The following is a 22,888-nucleotide window of genomic DNA, read 5'->3' on the forward strand; positions in this document are numbered from 1 at the left end:
GTCTGCAACCTGGCTAAGCTTGGCATTAGCAATAAGGGCGCGTGGGGGTTGGCTCCAAACAACTCTGTCTCCCTGAAGGGCTCTTTGTGAGTTAATTGTGCTTAACCTTTTCCTGTGTGTGTGTGGTTTCTGTCACATTTACATTATGTCAGTTAAAGAGTGTGTTTCTTGTACAGCGGAGTGTTCCTCTTCACCAGGGGGCTCACTACTGGGTACTCAGGGTTCACAAGCTAGCGGGGCTGAACCGGAGTGGGTTAAATCTCTCAAAGGAATGATTTCCACTCTTTCTACAAAATTGTCCCGCAATGAGAAAGAGACGCAATACTTAAAACAAACTGTGGATGAGTTTATGAACAGAGACTCCGTCCTCAAAACAGCATCTCAGTTCCCTCCCATTTGTCCGCAAAAGCAATCTCTGGTCCTGCAATCTGACTCTGACGCTGATGGGTCAGACTTGGAGTATGGTGAGGTAGACTTGGAGGAGGGGGATGTCGCTCTGTCACAGGGATTAGAGGCTCTTATAGAGGCTAACAGAGATGTTCTACATATTCCTGATAAGGTGTCAGAGGAGAGTGAGGAATCTTATTTTAATGTAAAGAAGTCGTCCTCAGTTACTTTTCCTATGTCAAAGGAATTGAATACCCTGTTTGAAGAACCATGGGTTAATCCTGAAAAGAAGTTTCAGATCCCTAAAAGGTTGCTCTCATCTTTTCCTTTTCCTCTGGAGGATAGGGAAAAAAATTGGAAAATCCACCGATGGTGGACCCATCAGTCTCTAGGCTGTCACGTAAAATTGTATTGCCTGTTCCTGGTGCAGCCTCCCTAAAAGACACGGCTGATCGTAAAATTGAGACTACACTCAAATCATTGTATACAGCTGCTGGGGTGGCCCAAAGACCCACTGTTGCATGTGCTTGGATCACTAAAGCCATTGCGAAATAGTCAGGTAACCTAATTGAGAGGTTAGACTCCTTATCTAGGGGGGATGTTGTCTTACTCCTGCAACATATACAGGACTTTGCGAACTTCATGGTGGAAGCCATAAAGGAAATAGGCATGCTTAATGCACGCACCACCGCTATGGCAGTGTCAGCACTAAGGGGCTTGTGGCTATGCCAGTGGACTGCTCACGCAGACTCCAGGAAAGGGGTGGAAGGCCTACCATTCACAGGAGAGGCCTTGTTTGTAGATGAACTAGACAAATGGATCTCCACAGTTACTGCGGGTAAGTCTACGTATCTTCCTTCCGCAGCCCCCCCAACCAAGAAGACTTATTCAGCTTCTAAGTTACAGTCCTTTCGAACGGCCAAGTTCAAGGGCAAATCCAGAGGCGCTTCTACGTCCTCCAGCGGCGCAAGAGGTAAACCACGCAAACCAGCAACTGCATGTGCTCAGGAACAGAGCTCAGGCTTTGCTTCCTCAAAGACTTCAGCATGAAACCTTCCGTATTGAAGTGCCTCGTAAGGGGCCACCATTTTCCCCAGAAGGCGAATGCACAGATGCACCGACACCCGGGTTGGCTTCGGGACATCCCGAAACATCGACTGGAATGCCTGGAAGGCTGTCAGGTGGGAATCTGACTACAATTCTTCAGTCAGATCTGGTCAAATGCGTGCCAGGATCCCTAGGTCATAGATCTTATTTCCCAGGGCTACAGACTGGAGTTCCAAGATCTCCCACCTCACAGATTCTTCAAATCAGGCTTGCCAGTTTCACAAGAGGCAAGTACGACTTTATGGCATGCCATCCAAAAACTGGTACAGATTCAGGTCATTGTTCCAGTTCCACCTCATCTACTTAAACAAGGGGTACTATTCCAACTTGTTCGTAGCACCAAAGCCGGACTGATTCTGAACCTCAAGTCTTTGAACCCGTACTTACGAGTGTTCAAGTTCAAGATGGAGTCTCTGAGAGCGGTGATCTCCGGTCTGGAGGAGGGGGATTCCTAGTGTCTCTGGATATCAAGGATGCGTACCTTCATATTCTGAACTGGCCGCCTCATCAGGCTTCTCTATGGTTTGCACTGCAGGACTGTCACTACGAGTTCCAGGCCCTGCCATTTGGTCTCTCCATGGCACCGGGGGTGTTCACCAAGGTGATGGCAGAGATGATGTTTCTACTCCACAAAGAGGGAGTGAACATAATTCCGCACCTGGACGATCTCCTGAAAAAACACCGTCCAGGGAGAGGTTGCTGGACAGCATTGGTCTCTCAACCAAACTCCTCCAGGATCACGGGTGGATTCTGAACCTTCCGAAAGCTCACCTAGAGCCAACACGGAGGCTCCCATTCCTAGGAATGATACTGGGCACTGATTCACAAAAGGTGTTCCTTCTGTTGGAAAAGGCATTGGTATTCCAGTCGATGTTTCGGGATGTCCTGAAGCCAACCCGGGTGTCGGTGCATCTGTGCATTCGCCTTCTGGGGAAAATGGTGGCCTCTTACGAGGCACTTCAATACGGAAGGTTTCATGCAAGACCCTTCTAGCTCGATCTGTTGGACAAATGGTCCGGATCGCATCTTCACATGCACCGTCTGTTGCCAAAGGCCAGGATCTCCCTTCTGTAGTAGCTACAGTCTTCTCACCTTGTTGCAGGACGGAGGTTCGGAATTCAGAACTGGATTCTGTTAACCACAGACGCAAGCCTCAGAGGTTGGGGAGCAGTCACTCAGGGGGCGCAGTTTCAGGGAAGATGGTCAAGTCAGGATGACATCCTTCCAATCAACATTCTGGAACTCAGGGCCATATACAACGCCCTTCTGCAGGCCTCGCATCTTCTTCAAGATCGGGCAATTCAGGTACAGTCGGACAATGTGACGGCAGTAACGTACATAAACCGACAGGGTGGACCGCAAAGCAGAGCAGCAATGTCAGAGGTGTCAAGAATTCTCCTCTGGGCAGAAAGATCCGCTGTGGCATTGTCAGCAGTCTTCATTCCGGGAGTAGACAACTGGGAAGCAGACTTCCTCAGCAGACACGACCTGCACCCGGGGGAGTGGGGCCTTCACCCGGTAGTGTTCAGGTGCTTGACAAGTCGATGGGGATATCCACAGATCGACATGATGGCCTCTCGTCTCAACAAGTAGCCCAGGTGGTGTTCCAGGTCGAGAGACCCACAGACGGTGGGGATAGATGCCCTGACGACTCCATGGGTCTATCAGATGGTGTACGTGTTTCTCCACTTCCTCTGATCCCAAGAATTCTAAAGCAAATAAAAAGGAAAAAGGTCAAAGCAATGCTTATTGCTCCGAACTGGCCAAGAAGGGCCTGGTATGTGGACTTTCTGGAGATGCTCCTTGAAGATCCTCTACCTCTTCGCAAGGATCTTTTGCAACAGGGCCCAGTCGTCTATCAGAACTTACCACGGCTAGGTTTGACGGCATGGAAGTTGAACGGCTGATTCTAGCCCAGGAGTGAGATCCCTAAAAAGATTATCCAGACTATGATCCAAGCCTGGAAGGGGGTAACGTCTAAGCATTACCATTGTATTTGGAAGAAATAAGTTTCTTGGTGTGAGAACAGAATTTATTCTGCGGTGGAATTTCATCTGGGACGTTTCCTGCTTTTTCTGCAGGCAGGCGTGGATGTGGGCCTATATCTTGGCTACATAAAAGTCCAGATTTCGGCCTTGTCCATTTTCTTTCAGAAACAATTGGCTTCTCTACCTGAGGTCCAGACGTTCTTGAAAGGTGTTCTGCACATCCAACCTCCCTTTGTGCCTCCAACGGCACCTTGGGATCTCAATGTGGTGCTGCAGTTCCTCCAATTGGACTGGTTTGAACCGTTACAGGAGGTGGACGTAAAAGATCTTACGTGGAAGACCATCACACTGTTGGCCTTGGCTTCAGCAAGACGTGTGTCAGAGCTGGGGGCTTTGTCTGACAAAAGTCCCCTATTTCATTTTCCATGAGGACAGAGCTGAACTTGGAACTCGTCAGCAATTTCTTCCTAAAGTGGTGTCCGCATTTCATATCAACCAAACTATTGTGGTTTCAGCTGTCACCGACACCTCTGCTACTTCAAAGTCTTTTGGATGTTGTGAGGTCTTTGAAGGTGTATGTGAAAAGAATAGCTTGTCACAGAAAAACGGACTTGCTGTTTGTTCTTTATGATCCCAATAAGATTGTGTGTCCTGCTTCAAAGTAGACAATTGCACGCTGGATCATACTTACTATCCAGCATGCTTATTCCACGTCAGGTTTGCCATGTCCAAAATCTGTACAGGCCCACTCTACTAGGTCGGTGGGTTCTTCCTGGACGGCTGCCCGGGGTGTCTCGGCTTTGCAGCTACTTGGTCAGGTTCGAACACGTTTGCTAAGTTCTACAAGTTCGATACATTGGCCATTGCTGTTCCTGTTTCTTGGTTCAGCCGTTGCTGTTCCTGTTTTAAGTTTGGTTAGCTTTGTTTTCTTCTTGTTGTGTGTGCTGGTTCGGAATTTCACCACTATCCTTATCTATCCTTATCTCAAAGTAAGTCCGTCTCCTCGGGCACAGTTTCCTAGAGTGAGTCTGGTAGGAGAGGCATAGAGGGAGGAGCCAGCCCACACGATCAAATTCTTAAAGTGCCTATGGCTGCTAGTGGACCCGTCTATACCCATGGTACTAAATGGACCACAGTATCCTCTATGGACTACGAGAAAAGGATTACCAGTATGTAATTAAAATCCTATTTTACCCCAATTTGTTGAAATGTGGCCCCTCCTGGGCTCGCTTCGCTCACCACAAGATTACTAATGTTGATTGTTTGTGACATGGATAGTAAATGCAGCAAAAGTAAAAATGTATAAAAACCTTAGACCTTAAAGATCGCAATCTCTTGGACAGCTATGGACGTTAATGAGTGTTAATGAGGGGTGAGCGCAGCCAGTCTACTGGCAGGAGCATGCTCGCTGAGCTGGGAGGTTTGCTGTCGCATCAGACTGTGTATTGGCTTTGAATGATCATATGAGATTAGGGTCACAGGAATGTCTGTTCTATAAAACTGAGCATTTAAATACTACCCAAGGCATTCACCACGGAACAGTTTTCTTTTATTTTAAAACTGCATTTTTCTGAAGTATGTGCTGTAAAGTAGTAACTTTACCCTGCAATTGGACCTTTACTCATTCTGTATTATTGTTTGTATTGTTATAATAAGCACACTGCTTATATTATTAGTGTCAGTGATCGCCTTCGTTTTTTGTTTTTTTTAATAGCTGCCTAACATCCCTGTTGAAAAATGCAAAAAAAATCAAAATACAAACAACCAGCGATCTCAGTAGCTGCTGCTAAATCATCAGCAGAACTTACCTTAACATTTAAACAAATGCATGAGAAATGCATCTGATGTGTTAAGCGCAAAGTTACCAAAGTTAGCACAGTGCCTTGGGAGCATGACTCAGATCTGTGTGTGTGATGCCTGCTTGACCCCCAGCACTGTGCAGGGGGGGGGGCGCCTGAGCTGGGTCATTACTGCCGGGCATGTGAAACATGTTTATTGGCTTTAAAATTAAAATACAAAACATCTGAAGTTCATTATTTGTTTTCCTATATAGAGCAGTTTGTCTGTAAACAGTTACACACCCTGCTGTAATGTAACATCAGAAACGTATTGCTACTCAATGTACACTGAATTAACGTGCTGCATATTGAGGCTGCCTTGGGAAATGCTGCAGAAGATGTTACATAGTGAAGGGTTGCAACAATAAATATGAAAGCCAATGAAAAGCAGCATCTTACAAACCTAAACATTGCTTAACGCAGTGATTCAATTACCCTAATTATCCTGTAAAATAGCTGTTATGTAAACGTATATAAACTTGCATGTACAGTCTATAGATGGGAATTGTAGCCACCTGTGATACAAGTACGGTGTCCAAATAAAATATTTAGAATTCCTATTAAAGAAAATACAAGTGAATCATCCTCTTCCACAGAATTTGTTTGTGTCTCTTATGTGAAACCGCTGCTTTGTCAACAACCTATGCCAATTATATCTTTCATCTTTCTTTTCTTTTTATATTGTGCACAGGACAATCTGGTGTGTCTCTCCCCAAAGCTAGCACAGAGCCTTGGGAACATGAATCAGCTGTGCGTGTGTGTGCGGGTGACCAGCACTATTCACCTGATTGACCCCAGCACTCTGCAGAGTAAGTCTGAGCGGCTGAATTCTTGATTCATTATAACAATGTTCCTGACGTCTGTCTTCATGAAGATTCAGACTCTGTATTCTCAGTTGAATCAGCTTTTGCGTAAGACCAAAAATAGCAGAAAGAAAAAAAAATACTGTTCAGTATAAAAATAAATAAAAAAATGCATCTTCTTTTCTAAATGGAATTATAAAGAATCATTGGCAGCAGTTTCTTGCTGTTACAGGATGCCTTCTCATTGTGTATATGTTATTTTGTGAATGTGTCCTTAAGTCTCCCTTGCATGTACAGTCTGTGGAAGAGAATTGTTGCCACCTGTGATACAAGTACGGTTTGCAGCTAAATATACTGTATATAGACATACGTACATACATACAATGCCTGATGGCCTGGCCAGTGAGTCATCGCTGTATGTAGGAGTCCGCATGGACCATTTGTTACAGCTTCAGTTACTGCAGTGGAGGTCTATTGGGATTGTTTGTGTACACAGCGTTGTCTAGACTTTGTGGCAAATATCTGTAGGCTATGATTTAATATGGTAGGAATATTCTCTGGATGATTGGACTGCTTGATGTAAGGCAGAAAAAGACTGAAACTTTTACTGTCACAGTGGTGGATGTTACATTTCAATGAAGATACTGTTGACCTCTTAGGGCTTTTGACCCTTTAGGAGTTGCATTGCATAGATTATATAGACGTGAGATCTATGACCCCTGCTGAAATAGAATGAATGATGCTAGGAAAACAGTCTAATGTCCAAAAGGTCTCTGAACGTTTTACAGCAACAGAAACATGCTGGAAGTTTCTAAACCTCCGCTAAAGTTTTGGTGTCCTCTTGTAGGGAGCAATTTTGATGTTTATTTAAGTCCTTATAAATGCTATTGTCTGCTAATTGTAGTGCAAAGCATTAATATAGTCTGCAGTTCCCATGGGTATATTTCAAAGAACAATGGTCAGAATACATTTGAAATATGTTTTATATGTTTTAAAGATAAAGATTTGTAAAATCAAATGTCAATAGTACAGTTTGCACCTGATGTAGTTAAAACAACGGTTGTCGGGATCCCGGCATTCATGGAGACAGACGCCCGAATCCCGTCAGCCAGTGAACTACCGCCAGACGGAATCCTGACCACCGCCAGGTATTCCCACTTGGTAGGTTGGTCCATGCCACCAACTGAATGGCAATTTAACCTGTGATGAGCATCTCACTGTCTCGCTGCCGGGATTCCGACAAATGGGATGCCGCTGTCTGCATACTGAAAGCTTGCATCCCATCTGGTGGTAACACATACCGGTTCCGTCTACATCAGTCCTGAATACATTACTGTGTTATTGACACTTATATCGTTCTTGCTAGACTGAGCTATCATTATGTACCTCTTCCGGTCTGCTTTCTAATACTTGCAATAATAGTGTATAAATTATGTAAAGTAGCCATTGGATTGGCCAGACTACTTACTACAATTAATGCCACAGCATTTATCAGTAGGTCAGTGAGCATGCACTTGTGTTTGGAATGAGCTTCTTATTAATTCTCAACGGATCTCTAGAACTGCCTAGAACAGTGCTTCTCAGATGTAGTCCTCAGGACACACGGTTCATGTTTTCCAGGTCTCCTCACAGAATTATAAGTGAAATAATTAGAAGCACCTACATATCTTTTACAGTGTCAGTCAGTAGTGTTCATTGTAGCACCCTGCACCTGCCACAATCCTGTGCAGTTCCTCTTTCCTTCTAGCACACTCTGGTCTGTATCTCAGTGCTGAGATACAGACCAAAGTGTGCTAGAACCACCATAGAGAGCGACACTCCAAACAGGAAAGAGGAACTGCACGGGTTGTGACAGGTGCATGATGCTAGAATGAACATTAAGTCTGCATTGAATACATTCTCATTTTAGATAGAAAGATGAAAATGAATAAAGAAAGTAGTAAAGAAAAGGAAAAAAGAAAAGAGAAAAAGGGGGGGGGGGGAGGGACACACCTAAGGGAAAACATAGAAGGAGTATTATGCACAAAGACACAGTACCAAAAAGTACGTCGAATACATCTTTACTTCTCAAAAAATATTAAACATACTTATATATGGTCTGTTACTTATTTATGTGAGACTGTAAGTTTGTTGTTCTCTTCTTTCCCCTTACAGTTGCAGAGGTGGATGGGAACACATATTGGCGTCAACCTTTTCACAGCTTGTTTCACCCTAAACAGCTGGAGGAGTTTATTGTGATAGATACAGACGTGGTTACAGACCTGAAGCTAGGGGCAGGAGCTGGTATAAGATCAAACAAGGTCAGGACGATGTTTCTCTTCCCTGTCACCTTATTACTCTGTAAGAGTTGTTTCTCCCACTATTTGATTTTTCTGCTGCGGGGTACACTGGGCTCCACAAGGATTGGACAATGGGGTGTAGAGTAGGATCTTGATCCGAGGCACCAACAGGCTCAAAGCTTTGACTGTTCCCAGAATGCATAGCGCCTATATCACCCCGCCTCCCTGCACAGGAGCTCAGTTTTGTAAGTTGGTGCTGCAGTAAGCAGGCACTTAACAGAGGGGCTGCTCCAGGCAGCCCTAAAAAGAGCTTTTTTGTGAAGAAAAAGTGAAGACTTCAAGGGCAGCAGCGGTGGTAAATGTCAGGAGACATTCACTGCTGCTGCTCCAGCGGCGCTGTAAACTCCCGAGACCTGGTTGCCGGGTACCTACAGCGGAGGCTCCGGTTTTCTTCACATTAGACACACACGGCTGGGGCTCTCCAGGATCGCGTGGCCGCGCTTTGGGAGGTGGTAAGTGGGTCCCGCTTGCGGGACCTGGTCTTTATCGCGATCCGGCGCGGTCAGTGGGAGGCGGGCCGCGCGCGCTGGCGGTGGACACTGGCAGTACAGGCGATCCCACTAGATCACCATGGCATGGGGGCAGGTCAGGTTTTCTCTCTAAACCGATTTTATATCGCCCACAGTACCCGGTGGTTTTGCCAGCAGGGGGATAATGCTTAGACCTGAAGCCCCTCCCCCAGCCCCAGGGCGCCATTTCTAGCAAGTGTTCCCACCCTGGAGCTGCATCTCTGTCTTTTCCTCACTCCCTGTCAGTGTCTGCGGCGCCATTATCCCTCCGCTCATTGTTCCTGGGACTGCTTGGGCAAATCCTCCTATGTAAAGCCGTCTGGTTGTCAGTGCCGTGGCTTTACATGACACTTATTCTACCTGCCTTTTTAGACAGTGATAGTTAAGAAAGAGTGCATTTAGTCAGGGGTATAGTGTAAGGGGTATAGTGTAGATGATGGTAAAAGTAAGGGAAGGCGCAAAGCACATGAGGGAAGAGGGTCTTGCTCATGAGAGCCTACATTCTAAAGGGGAGGGACAGACAGATAGACCGTTGTGACACAGATGGGGTATACTGTGAGCATGGAGCAAAGGGTTAGGATTAGAGATGGCTGGTTTTAATGAAGAAGTGGGTCTTTATATCCCGTTTTAAAGTTTTGTAGAGAGGTGGAGAGTGTGATGGGGAGAGAATTCCAGAGGTAGGAAGCAGCATGGGCAAAATCTTGGAGGTGGGATTGGGAGGAAGTGATCAGTAGGCACATCCCGCATCATGGTTCTAGCAGTGTCTGTTTAGTTGAGTCTTAAAGATCTGATGTTTATATACAGATTACTTTCTCCGGCAGGGTCCACAGGTTATCCACAGGATATCATCGGGCTATGAGGTAGCGACAACGAATTGGCACCAAAAGATCAAAGCTTTTGGCCTCCCAGCATGCAAGGGGCCGTCCCTATATTCTCGGCTCAGGCAAATCAGTTTTTTGTTTGGTGCGGCAGGAGCCGGACCATGGTCAATGGGCTGCTGGTTTTTAGCAGCCATAAGCTTTTCTATTTAATTTTTATAGTGTCACTATGCTTTTTGAACGATCTTTCTAAAAAGCGTCCTATACGCACCTTGGAAAGATTCGCTCCAACAACTCCCCGCGACAACGCTTACCCACGTGTACAGTGCTGTTTTGGCGGGCATCTGTGTAGGATGTACTAGCAAGTCCAGCAGACGTTACCAGGCTGTGGCCGGAGCACAGGGAGAAGGTAAGGCATCTGTTCCGCTTAGCAGGGGAAATGCGAGACACAGCACTGTTTCGGTATGGAGACTACCGAACAGTCGATGACGCGGCTGCCACCTTGGGTGCACCAGCGCTAGGCCTCAGCGATCATAGGTAGTATGAGGCCACGATCCCTAATGTTGATGTCAGCAGTGGGGAGTAAGACACTCCCTTGATCGCCCTTCCCCTGACCAGTTTCCCGCCATGAACTGATTTCCGCTTCCGTATCTAAAAGGACCCAGTCGCAGCATAGGCGGCTGTGTGGCTAGTGCATCAGTGTTCACTTGGGCATCTGTGTTCACTGTAGGTTCACGGGGAGATTGTGTACACTAATAGCATCTGGATCCACTCAGCGTACCCTAACGTATTGATCGATCCTCGAAGCGGGCTGAAGTCTCCCTGTATCCCACTCTCCTGAGCTGGGTGATACAGCACTAACGCCAATATTCAATTTGTCCCGTCGCTGGCGGGTGATAAGTCTCGCTGCCGGCGGCTATCTAATTGGCCCCGATAAGCCGGCGCGTGCGCGGCGCGGCAAAATGCCCGATAACGGCACCATTTTCATCCGAAAACGGGGCTATTTCACGCGAAAACACACAGGTTCACTGAACCTGTGTGTTTACGGGTGTAAAAGGTCTTGATACCGTCCGAGCTAATTAAATAGCCCGACCGCAGCACCCGAAGAAACATCGGGGGTTTTTACTCCCAATGTATCTTCGTGCCAAATTGAATATCCCGGTAAGTCTCTATCTACCTTTGAGTACGAATAGTTGGATAAGTGCCTGATGCATATGAGTCTGTAAACTATTTATTTCGCTGTGCAACTGAATACGTTTAAACTCCTATATAAGGTAATGCAGTAATATGTTTCTCCTACATACCTGAAATGCATCTGTAGTTGATTATGTGCTCATATTGGTTATTATACTAATGTATAACCTGTGACTGATTGCTTACTTTACTAATAATTCTGTCAGTCTTCTTTGTATTGCGATCCTCAATGCTGCTGCAAAGCAGGGAAGGAGCGGATTGTATGTCACTTTAACAAATTTAAAGTGATTGCAGTCACAAATTGTGTAGTAACACTGTAAAGGTGCGTGATTCATTTATCATGTCCAAGATAGGCAAGGGTGAGGAGGATACACTCTCCATAGCAACACCAACACTCATTTCATGTTTGTCTTGTAAAGCTGGGTTAACCTCTCAGGGTCTGGTTAAAAATGGATTATGTGCAAATTGTTTTAGCTTTCACCAAAGCCTTTTAAATAATCCAAAGCAGTCACAGGTTCAAGTTGAACCCCCATGGGCTACCTTTGCGCAGACATTATCTAGTATAGCTGAGCGTATAATGCCAACTCCTATACCAGGGATAGGTTACCATATTAACCCTTACATGCAACATTCCACCTGGGGTTTATCACATCCAGCACAGGGATTGGCAGCCTCTCAACAAAAGCAGGCTGAAAGGCCGGTGGTAAGTAAATCACATGGACATAAAACATCTTCACAGTCTACACATGTTTCAGATGAGGACTCGTCGGAGGATGAGGACTCATCGTACTCCGGGTCTATATACAGAGACGAGGAGGAAGGCCTCAGCTCAGTGGACATACCTGCGCTAATTAGTGCTATGAAAGCCATTCTATCCTTAGAGGAGGCAGCAGAGCCTTTGTTAATATCTAAGGCACCTGTGTTTAAACGTCCCTAAACAGTTAGGACTGAGTTTGCTGGGCCAGATCAGATCTGACGGAAATTATGCAAGAGGCTTGGGTTACGCCCAGTAAAAAGTGTAGGATTCCAGAGAAATGGAATTCCCATTATCCTTTTCTGGGTGGGGACTGTTTAAAAAGGGAGGTGGCTCCTAAAGTAGATATGCATGTCATTCGATTGGTGCGAAAAATCTACATTACCTTTACCTTCAACATCATTAAATGATGTCACGGATAGGAAAAGAGATGGTTTTCTCAAAACCATTTTCTCTTTGTCTGGGGCAATCATAAGACCAGACTTGGCTTCAGCCTGGATGGCAAAAGCAGTGGCAGCCTGGGCTGATACATTAGAGGATGATCTTTCAGTGACATCGAGAGAGCAAAAATCCCATAATGCACATATCAAACAGTCGGCTATTATTATGGAAGAAACCGTTTTGGATATGGGTATAATTGCCTCTCAGGCTTCAGCCTCAGCAGTAGCAGCTCGCAGAGCGGTTTGGCTACGTACATGGAAAGCTGACTCAGAATCCAAGAAGGTTCTGGCGGTCTTTGCCTTTTACAGGAGATATTCTTTTTGGTAAAGAATTAAACAGTATTTTGTAGTCAGAAGCAGATTCCAAGAAAGTGAAGTTTACTTCCACACACAAATCCAAGCCTAGATTTCCAGCTTTTTGGCCTTTTCGGCCTCAAGGAAAAGCAAAAGGAAAGTGTTATGGCAAACAGTCTCAATCTGACAAGTCTGGTAAGACTAAAAAGCATTGGGCTACCAGAGGACCGGCTTCCAAATCAGAAGATAAGCCATCAAGCCTGATGGTGCGGGCCTCCACCTGGGGGACCCCAGGGTGGGATACTGACTACAGTTTGCACAGATCTGGCAGCAATCTACCACAGATGCCTGGGTGCAAGAAGCAGTATCTCACGGTTATGCGTTTGCTTTCAAGAAACACCCTCATCAAAGGTTTTTAGTACCAGCCCGTCTTCAGTGGAAATGAAGGCCAGGGCTTTGCAAGAGGCAGTTCAGAAGATGCTTCAGTCAGGAGTGATAATTCCAGTTCCTCTTGCACAATGAGGACAAGGTTTTTATTCCAAACTGTTTCTAGTCCAGAAGCCATATGGGTCGTTGCGGCCCATACTCAATCTCAAAGTGCTGAACAATTACATTTGGGTGCCTCGGTTTCATATGGAGACTTTACTTTCCATTATTTTGCCATGGAGCCGGAGGATTTTATGGTATCCCTGGATATCTAGGACGCTTACCTACATGTTCCTAAAGCATTGTCCCATCCGTGCTACAGTATCTCAGGTTTGCTATCCTCCAGCATAGTTTTCCGTTTCAGGCCCTACCATTTGGACTGGCCACAGCTCCCAGAGTATTCACCAAAATTATGGTTGTAATGGCGTCTTATCTCCGTCAGCAGGGGATAAGGATTTTTCCATACGACTTATTAATGCTGGCACAGTCTCAGGAATTGCTTCTGTGTCATCTGCAACAGACAATAGCTTGTTTACAGAGACACGGTTGGCTCATAAATTGTGCAAAGTCGTCCCTGGTTCTGTCACAACGGATGACTCATTTGGGGACTGTGCTGGATTCAGGTCTTCAGAGAGTAATTCTACCTCTGAACAAAATATCCAAAATTCAGTCAAGGATTCAGGAGCTGCTACACAGTCAAAAGGGTATCCATTCACACCACAATGCGTGTGATGAGGTTGATTGTGTCGACATTCGACATGGTGGAGTATGCTCTGTTTCATTCGAGGCCTCTGCAACGTCAGATCCTTTCCAAGTGGGCAATAAAAATGTAGGCTATGGTCCTTCCTCTGGAAGTAAGGAGGTCATTAGCCTGGTGGCTACAGACATCCCATCTGGACAAAGGGAGACCCTTTTGGATATCAGGTTGGGAAATTCTGACAACGGATGCCAGTCTTCAGGGCTGGAGAGCGGTGTCAGGAAGGAGTTGCTTCCAGGGGCAGTGGACCAAGGAAGACAGTTGCCTGCCAATAAATAAATATATTGGAACTTCGGGCCATATATGTGGCACTTATTCAGGCAAAGGACATCCTTCAGGGGAAACCAGTCCAAATCCGTTTTGTAAATGCTGATTAACATACAGGACAGAAAAAGCAATACCTTTTAGACTGAATTTCGAGCAGCTGTGGCTGCTGGATGTAATCTTTAACCTACTTACTTTTTACACAGCGTACAAAGGTCCGTACCGTGTACGCACTTTGCGTACACACGCCGCGACGGACGTACAAAGTACACGCAGTGCATACACACACACGACACACTGAGAGCACAATGTAGCTACACATGTGTCTGTAATACACTTTAAACCTTAGCAGGAAGGAGACACAACACCAATTGTATTTAAGATGTTGGTATCCTACCCACCAACATATAATTGCTGAAAGGGGGTTACAACAGATATACAATTACAATAAGAGAAAAGAGGCTGCAATACAATGGTACATACGTTTTGGTTTCTCCAGCGCCACACGGTCCGGTGCTCAGATCATTGTAGCAAGATGACCTTTAGAGAGAGAGAGTGACTGGCTAGGCAGCTTTAGCTTTTATACAGTTGGTAAAAACACAATACAATGGAAACTGTAACCTCTTCATCCATAGGTCAAAGGGCTGGTCATTTACAGTACAGGAGCGGTCATAGGTTGGTTTGAATAGGTGTCCGATGTCTGTTCCAGGTGTGCTTGCAGTTGGTCTCCACTTGGTTCCCGCCGAATATCAGAGTACAGTATAATAGTAATATTCTGTTCCTGCGCATAATTATGCGCAGGAGCGTGCTATCTTCTGCAAACTGCTACCGGAATGTTGCCCTTAAAGCAGCTGGATACCAAACACCCAAAAGCAAGAATAGCAGCGCTAGTAGAAATGTTTGTAAACGATAAAAAATTAACAAGAAGGATTGAGTGATAATTAATATGACAATTTAATATATAATTAATGAATAAAAATGTCGGCCTTTTAGAATAAAAGTGGATAGGAATCCACACGCTTTTACAAACAGTTAAGATCAATACATATGGGTCAAAACATAATGACTGTCTATCACATTAGCATCCGTTCCTAATTTGTAACCTGGACATTTTTAGCAGATGGAGACAGACTGACGGCGCAGTCACACCAATGCACTTTACCCGAGTACCGTTAGAGGTGCAGTCCCTTTGAGAATGTCTCTGATGTTTTTTGCTCAGAAATCAACCAGATTGGGAATCCTCATTTAGCACGGTGTCCTCTTTGTCAGGATAGGGTAGATGGTGCTCCTTAGTAGTGGAAAGATTGCCTCAATCGAACTGTAGGTGGCAAAGTCCAGTGTTTGGTCCGGATGTGATGCGGCAGTCAAACTGGCGTGATGAATGACCCAAGTAGCCTCCTCCTTACGCGTTTCACTGCTAGGCACTGCAGCTTTATCAAAGGTGACTTAGGTCGGCCACTGGCAGGATATTTATACCATGGGTAATTGGCAAACAATGAACAGCTGTTTCACTCAATCCTTCTAATAAATCAAATTATACAAAAAAACGTTTATACTAACCCTTCTATGGGTTTCTTGTGTAATCTAAGGACAGACTCAATTATAAAAACTTTGTTTTTTGGAAGGGATTTGATCAAAAAACGAATCTTAATAATTAATAATGAACCCCTGTGGTAATACTTCCGGGTCACGGAGGTTTATCATCTGGGTACGGATATTTATTTCCCCCTTATATTTTATCAAATTGATATCAGTGGTTACTCTTGGTGCATAAGCAAAACACCTTTGTTCACAGCTAATACAGAAAGTCTCTTTTGACGTGTTTCTGCTCAATGGAGCGCATTTGCGTTCCATTAGACGGAGCTTATCTCCGTGTCTTCCGGTCACGTGATCTCCGCCGCCGCCGCTGCCTCTGGGAATCGTAGTAAACTGTTGTGTGGCGGGGTCCACGTGACCGGGCAGCGTAATCGTTGGCATGGTAGCTCCCAGAACACAGGAGGAACATCTTAAACAAGATTCAGACACACAGTGTTCCCAAACATTATTGCGATGTACATGGTGGAGATCCGAAATGTTTAAGACTTATGGGTCTAGAACACATACCCCACAGCACACGGGGGGGTGATAGGTATAAAAGACTTTGCAGACAGGAGGTCTTCTGGATGTACCAGATGAATAGCATATTCCCAGAGGGCCTCAATGAGGCAGTGGAATTAAACACTGTGATTTGACTGGTGCTGTATATATATCGTAATAATAAGTCATTATAGGAGTGTATTGTTACACATAATATCTCAATATTGAGAAACTATAAGCTATATATATTCCTCCTAGATGTGTGAGGGCTAATTACACAAAATAAAGACAGTAAGTTCTTTCTAAACCCCCCCCCCCCCCCCCCCTGTAAAAAACTTGAAAATTTAAAAATGAAAAAATTTACCATTATCATTTTTTGGGGGGGCTATATGTAGTCAACATGTATGAGTTTGTCTCCCCTTTTCCCCTCCCTCCCTCCCCTCTTCTTTTCCCTTCTCCCCACTACCTCTCATTGGTGAGGTGGGAGGTATCTGACATTCTCCGCAAAGTAACATTGATAAGATATTAGGAAACATTAGGAATATGTATCTAATAGGAATAATGTAATTCCCTGAAAACATATGTTAAAGTTGATAAAAGTTTTTAGAATAATAAAATAGTCTCTAAAAAAGTATACACCCTCTGGTCTCCTTGATTGTCTATGCTTAATGTGCAAATTGGTTACAGATACAATACCAATGGACATATTAGTGCGGGAGACGATCAGAGAATCTGTCCAAAATCCTTATCCAAAATCCTTCTAAACAACAACTGAAGGATTACACTTTTGAATGAGTAAAGATTAAATGACACTGTCAGAACTTCCCTATATGTTTTTACAGTATCTACTCTCCTGAATCAAGCCAATTCATGTTAGAATTATATACCTATAACCAGGGTAACGGATGAGAAGGTCCCGTTATGTAGGTTAATTAAAAGTTTTATTTTGTTACCCTATATAGTCTTAACTTTCGATATTCACCACTGGATTGTGAGGAAGAGATGTTTTGAAGTCTCAAGTGTTTCTAAACGGTGTATTTAGAAGGAGAGTTCAGTGTTTGGGAGCTACCATGCCAACGATTACGCTGCCCGGTCACGTGGACCCCGCCACACAACAGTTTACTACGATTCCCAGAGGCAGCGGCGGCGGCGGAGATCACGTGACCGGAAGACACGGAGATAAGCTCCGTCTAATGGAACGCAAATGCGCTCCATTGAGCAGAAACACGTCAAAAGAGACTTTCTGTATTAGCTGTGAACAAAGGTGTTTTGCTTATGCACCAAGAGTAACCACTGATATCAATTTGATAAAATATAAGGGGGAAATAAATATCCGTACCCAGATGATAAACCTCCGTGACCCGGAAGTATTACCACAGGGGTTCATTATTAATTATTAAGATTCGTTTTTTGATCAAATCCCTTCCAAAAAACAAAGTTTTTATAATTGAGTCTGTCCTTAGATTACACAAGAAACCCATAGAAGGGTTAGTATAAACGTTTTTTTGTATAATTTGATTTATTAGAAGGATTGAGTGAAACAGCTGTTCATTGTTTGCCAATTACCCATGGTATAAATATCCTGCCAGTGGCCTACCTAAGTCACCTTTGATAAAGCTGCAGTGCCTAGCAGTGAAACGCGTAAGGAGGAGGCTACTTGGGTCATTCATCGCGCCAGTTTGACTGCCGCATCACATCCGGACCAAACACTGGACTTTGCCACCTGCAGTTCGATTGAGGCAATCTTTCCACTACTAAGGAGCACCATCTACCCTATCCTGACAAAGAGGACACCGTGCTAAATGAGGATTCCCAATCTGGTTGATTTCTGAGCAAAAAACATCAGAGACATTCTCAAAGGGACTGCACCTCTAACGGTACTCGGGTAAAGTGCATTGGTGTGACTGCGCCGTCAGTCTGTCTCCATCTGCTAAAAATGTCCAGGTTACAAATTAGGAACGGATGCTAATGTGATAGACAGTCATTATGTTTTGACCCATATGTATTGATCTTAACTGTTTGTAAAAGCGTGTGGATTCCTATCCACTTTTATTCTAAAAGGCCGACATTTTTATTCATTAATTATATATTAAATTGTCATATTAATTATCACTCAATCCTTCTTGTTAATTTTTTATCGTTTACAAACATTTCTACTAGCGCTGCTATTCTTGCTTTTGTGTGTTTTCAACTTTATGGTTGGGGTGTAACTTCCCCCATACGTTATAGCAGCAGCATTAGAAACACAGCACCTGGAAGCGCCCGATCCTCCATTTATTTGGTACACAATTTTTTTTGGATACCAAACACCACCTCATAACCTAATGCTGTCCCCTCATATCCTGTAAAGGTGAATCCCTTTGTTGTTGTACCATTTAAACAAGTATAAATTGCTGGTGTGGTGCATGTGGGCTATGTGTTCATTGTGCACTATGTGGATTAAATATGTGATATGTCTTTGTGGCTTTTCCATGCGAGTACAAATGCTACCGTAATTACTCATACCACGCGCTAATACGCGTGACCGGTCATACGCAACTTGCGGATATGTGCACGCACGGCAGAACAAGTACTCGCACGGAGGCCATCTGTGTGGAGTTTGTACGTGATGTTTGTACTGTAATATTTTCCGACTTCGACAGCTTTAGACAATGCAACGGCAGTAGGGTACCTCAACCATCAGGGAGGAACTCGCAGCCAGAATGCAATGAAGGAGGTAAGTCACATGTTAAAGTGGGCCGAACTTCATCATCCAGCCTTGTCCGCATTGTTCATTTTGGGAGTCCTAAACTGGAAGCGGATTCACGCCATTCATGCAAATGAATGGGCTTTACACTCAGAGGTTTTCCAAATTCTGATAGACAATTGGGGGTTACCGTAGATAGATCTCATGGCATCCCGTCAGAACAACAAGGTTCCTGCATACGGGTCAAGAACAAAGGATCCCAAAGCGATCTTTGTGGATGCCCTGTCAGTGAGATGGGACTTTCATCTGGCCTATGTGTTTCCACCAATCGTCCTGTTACCCAGGGCAATGTGAAAGGTAAACCAAGGAAAGGGCGCCGTGATACTAATAGCTCCGGCTTAGCCCAGAAGACATTGGTACACATATTTGCAGAGGATGTCGATGGATGCTCCATTCCGACGGCGTGGCTCTTGAGACTTCCACCCTGAAAGCAAGAGGGTTCTCACAACAGGTAATTCAGAACTATGTTCAGAGCAAAGAAACCTTCCTCAGCTCGCAATTATCACCGAATATGGCAAGCCTATATTCAATGGTGCAATGACTGGAAATTTGACCCTAGGTCGTTCAGAGTTTCCAGAGTCTTAGCATTCCTTCAGGCAGGAATGGACAAAGGTCTATGGGTGGCTTCCTTGAGAGTGCAAGTGTCAGCATTGACTGTATGGTTCCAAAAGAAAATTGCTAACATACAGGATGTGTGCACTGTTTTCCAGGGAATGCTGCACATTCAATCTCCTTTTGTTCCTCCTACAGTGACTTGGGACTTAAGTTTAGTCCTAAAGGCCCTTCAAGTTGCCCCATTTGAACCACTAAAACAAGTGGATCTTAAATAGTTGACAGCTAAAGTTCTCTTTCTACTGGCTATTGCTTTAGCTAGAAGAGTTTCAGATTTAGGGGCTTCGTTATGTCTCCCTCCTTTTCTGATTTTTTTTTTTTATATCCAGATAGAGCGGTTCTCAGAACCAAAGCTGGGTATCTTCCTAACGTGGTGTCTAAATTCCACCTTAACGAAGACATTGTAGTCCCGGCCTTCCAGGGGCCAGACCTTTCTGCGGAAGATGCATCGTTAGACGTAGTCCGTGCCAGGTAGAGCACGTTCTACACATTGCGTCAGGTAGAGCACGTTACGCACATTCCACCAGGTACAGCACGTTATACACATTGCGCCAGGCAGAGCACGTTATACGTATTGCGCCTGGTAGAGCACGTTACACACATTGCGCCAGGTAGAGCACGTTACACACATTGCGTCAGGTAGAGCACGTTACACACATTGCGCCAGGCAGAGCACGTTATACACATTGCGTCAGGTAGAGCACGTTACACACATTCCACCAGGTACAGCACGTTATACAGACTGCGCCAGTTAGAACACATTGTACACATTGCGCCAGGCAGAGCACGTTATACACATTGCGCCAGATAGAGCACGTTATACACATTGCGCCAGGCAGAGTATGTTATACACTATGCGCCAGGCAGACCACCTTATACACAATGCAGCAAGTAGAGCACGTTATACACTTACTTTGCGCCAGGCAGAGCACGTTACACACATTGCAACAGATAGAGCACGTTATACACATTGCGCCAGGTAGAGCAGTATATAATGGCCACTGTGGGTGTGCATGTGATGGTCACTGTGTGGGTATGTGTGGGGGGTGTATGTTGGCCACTGTGGGAGTATTTGGTGTGTTTATAATGGACACTGAGGAGGTATGTGCAGAGTGTATGATGGGCACTGCCCCATCCTCCATATTTGCATCATTAGCTGCCAACACTCTCCACCCTCCCACACACATACGCTCCCTCTTTTAGTTGATAACTTACTTAATCCCCCAGGGAGTGCAGTCGTATGCAGCCAGAGAGACACAGGCTTCTTCAGTGATCGCGTTGCGCTGGCTAGTGAGCAGCCACTGTGTGTGTCATAACACAGCCCGCCCCGGCGCCTGCTCGCAGCTGCTTCTTACTGTAGTTTGGAGCAGCACGGCGAGCACGCTGGCGGACAGGGAGGAGGGACGTCACTTCTCAGCCGCACTTGAATGGGGAGACATTGCCGGCAGCGCGATTGGACGGGAAGAAGCTGCGGGCAGCGCGATTGGACAGGGAGAAGCTGCGGGCAGCGCGATTGGACAGGGAGAAGCTGCCGGCGGCGATTTGATGGCGAGAGAGGCACTGAAGAATGGTATTGGCAGAGACGCACTGGTCATTTAGAGACAGCGCGTCCCACGGGACCCGATCATTAGAAAAAAGAGAGTCCCCGCCTGCTAGTAGCGCGTAAAATTTTTTGCAATCACTGTCACAAAGAGAGGATGGCCTCCTGACGCACGTGATTTGAGGATCCTTTCACTCACTTATCTCTTCCTTCTTGTACGGAAGGGTGTGCATGTGTGTTCTTCTCACCTGATTAGGACACTCTATGATGCTCCTGCCTAAGCTTTGGAAAAACAACTGATTTGCCTGAGCCAGGAGGCGGGGATATAGGGACTGGCCCATTGCACGTTGGGAGGCCAAAAGTTTTGATTGTTTGGTGCCAATCCGCTGTCGCTATCTCGTATCCCAATGTTATCCTGTGGACTTAGGAGAAATAGCATTATCAACGGTAAGTCTATCATAATGATTATTTTGTCATTGACAGGGACACTTATCTTTTGTCAGAGCTGAGTTGATCCCATGCTACCGTGGGGGACTTCCACATTTCTCTAACGTCCTAAGTGGATGCTGGGGACTCCGTCAGGACCATGGGGGATAGCGGCTCCGCAGGAGACAGGGCACAAAAATAAAGCTTTAGGATTAGGTGGTGTGTACTGGCTCCTCCCCCTATGACCCTCCTCCAAGCCTCAGTTAGGTTTTTGTGCCCGTCCGAGCAGGGTGCAATCTAGGTGGCTCTCCTAAAGAGCTGCTTAGAAAAAGTTTTTAGGTTTTTTATTTTCAGTGAGTCCTGCTGGCAACAGGCTCACTGCATCGAGGGACTTAGGGGAGAGAATTTCAACTCACCTGCGTGCAGGATGGATTGGATTCTTAGGCTACTGGACACCATTAGCTCCAGAGGGAGTCGGAACACAGGTCTCACCCTGGGGTTCGTCCCGGAGCCGCGCCGCCGACCCCTCTTACAGATGCTGAAGATTGAAGGTCCGGAAACAGGCGGCAGAAGGCTCTTCAGTCTTCATGAAGGTAGCGCACAGCACTGCAGCTGTGCGCCATTGTTGTCACACACTTCACACCAAGCGGTCACGGAGGGTGCAGGGCGCTGCTGGGGGCGCCCTGGGCAGCAATATTTAATACCTTTATGGCAAAAGAATACATCACATATAGCCATTGAGGCTATATGTATGTATTTAACCCATGCCAGTTATCTAAAACTACGGGAGAAAAGCCCGCCGAAATAGGGGGCGGAGCTTATTCTCCTCAGCACACAGCGCCATTTTCCTGCTCAGCTCCGCTGTGAGGAAGGCTCCCAGGACTCTCCCCTGCACTGCACTACAGAAACAGGGTAAAACAGAGAGGGGGGGCATTTTTTTGGCGATATTTTGATATATTTAAGCTGCTATAAAGAACAACACTTATATAAGGTTGTTCCCATATATATTATAGCACTTGGGTGTGTGCTGGCAAACTCTCCCTCTGTCTCCCCAAAGGGCTAGTGGGGTCCTGTCTTCGATAAGAGCATTCCCTGTGTGTCTGCTGTGTGTCGGTACGTGTGTGTCGACATGTATGAGGACGATGTTGGTGTGGAGGCAGAGCAATTGCCGATAATGGTGATGTCACCCCCCAGGGAGTCGACACCGGAATGGATGGCTTTGTTTATGGAATTACGTGATAATGTCAGCACATTACAAAAATCAGTTGACGACATGAGACGGCCGGCAAACCAGTTAGTACCTGCCCAGGCGTCTCAGACACCGTCAGGGGCTGTAAAGCGCCCTTTACCTCAGTCGGTCGACACAGACCCAGACACAGACACTGAATCTAGTGTCGACGGTGATGAAACAAACGTATTTTCAAGTAGGGCCACACGTTATATGATCACGGCAATGAAGGAGGCTTTGCATATCTCTGATACTGCAAGTACCACAAAAAGGGGTATTATGTGGGGGGTGAAAAAACTACCTGTAGTTTTTCCTGAATCAGAGGAATTAAATGATGTATGT

General features: G+C 45.5%; 1 protein-coding gene across 5 annotated transcripts in view; it reads left to right on the plus strand.

The window, feature by feature from the left end:
- Positions 1 to 22,888, plus strand: part of NMD3 (NMD3 ribosome export adaptor) — a 204,065-nt gene that overhangs the window by 152,394 nt on the left and 28,783 nt on the right. For all 5 annotated transcript variants that reach the window (XM_063916173.1, XM_063916175.1, XM_063916174.1 and 2 more), the window contains exons 10-11: positions 6,012 to 6,129; positions 8,278 to 8,423. In XM_063916173.1, coding sequence (XP_063772243.1) covers positions 6,012 to 6,129; positions 8,278 to 8,423 — 264 coding nt within the window. The remainder of the gene's footprint in view (positions 1 to 6,011; positions 6,130 to 8,277; positions 8,424 to 22,888) is intronic.

The sequence above is a fragment of the Pseudophryne corroboree genome, chromosome 4 (assembly GCF_028390025.1).
Source record: "Pseudophryne corroboree isolate aPseCor3 chromosome 4, aPseCor3.hap2, whole genome shotgun sequence".
NCBI lineage: Eukaryota > Metazoa > Chordata > Amphibia > Anura > Myobatrachidae > Pseudophryne > Pseudophryne corroboree.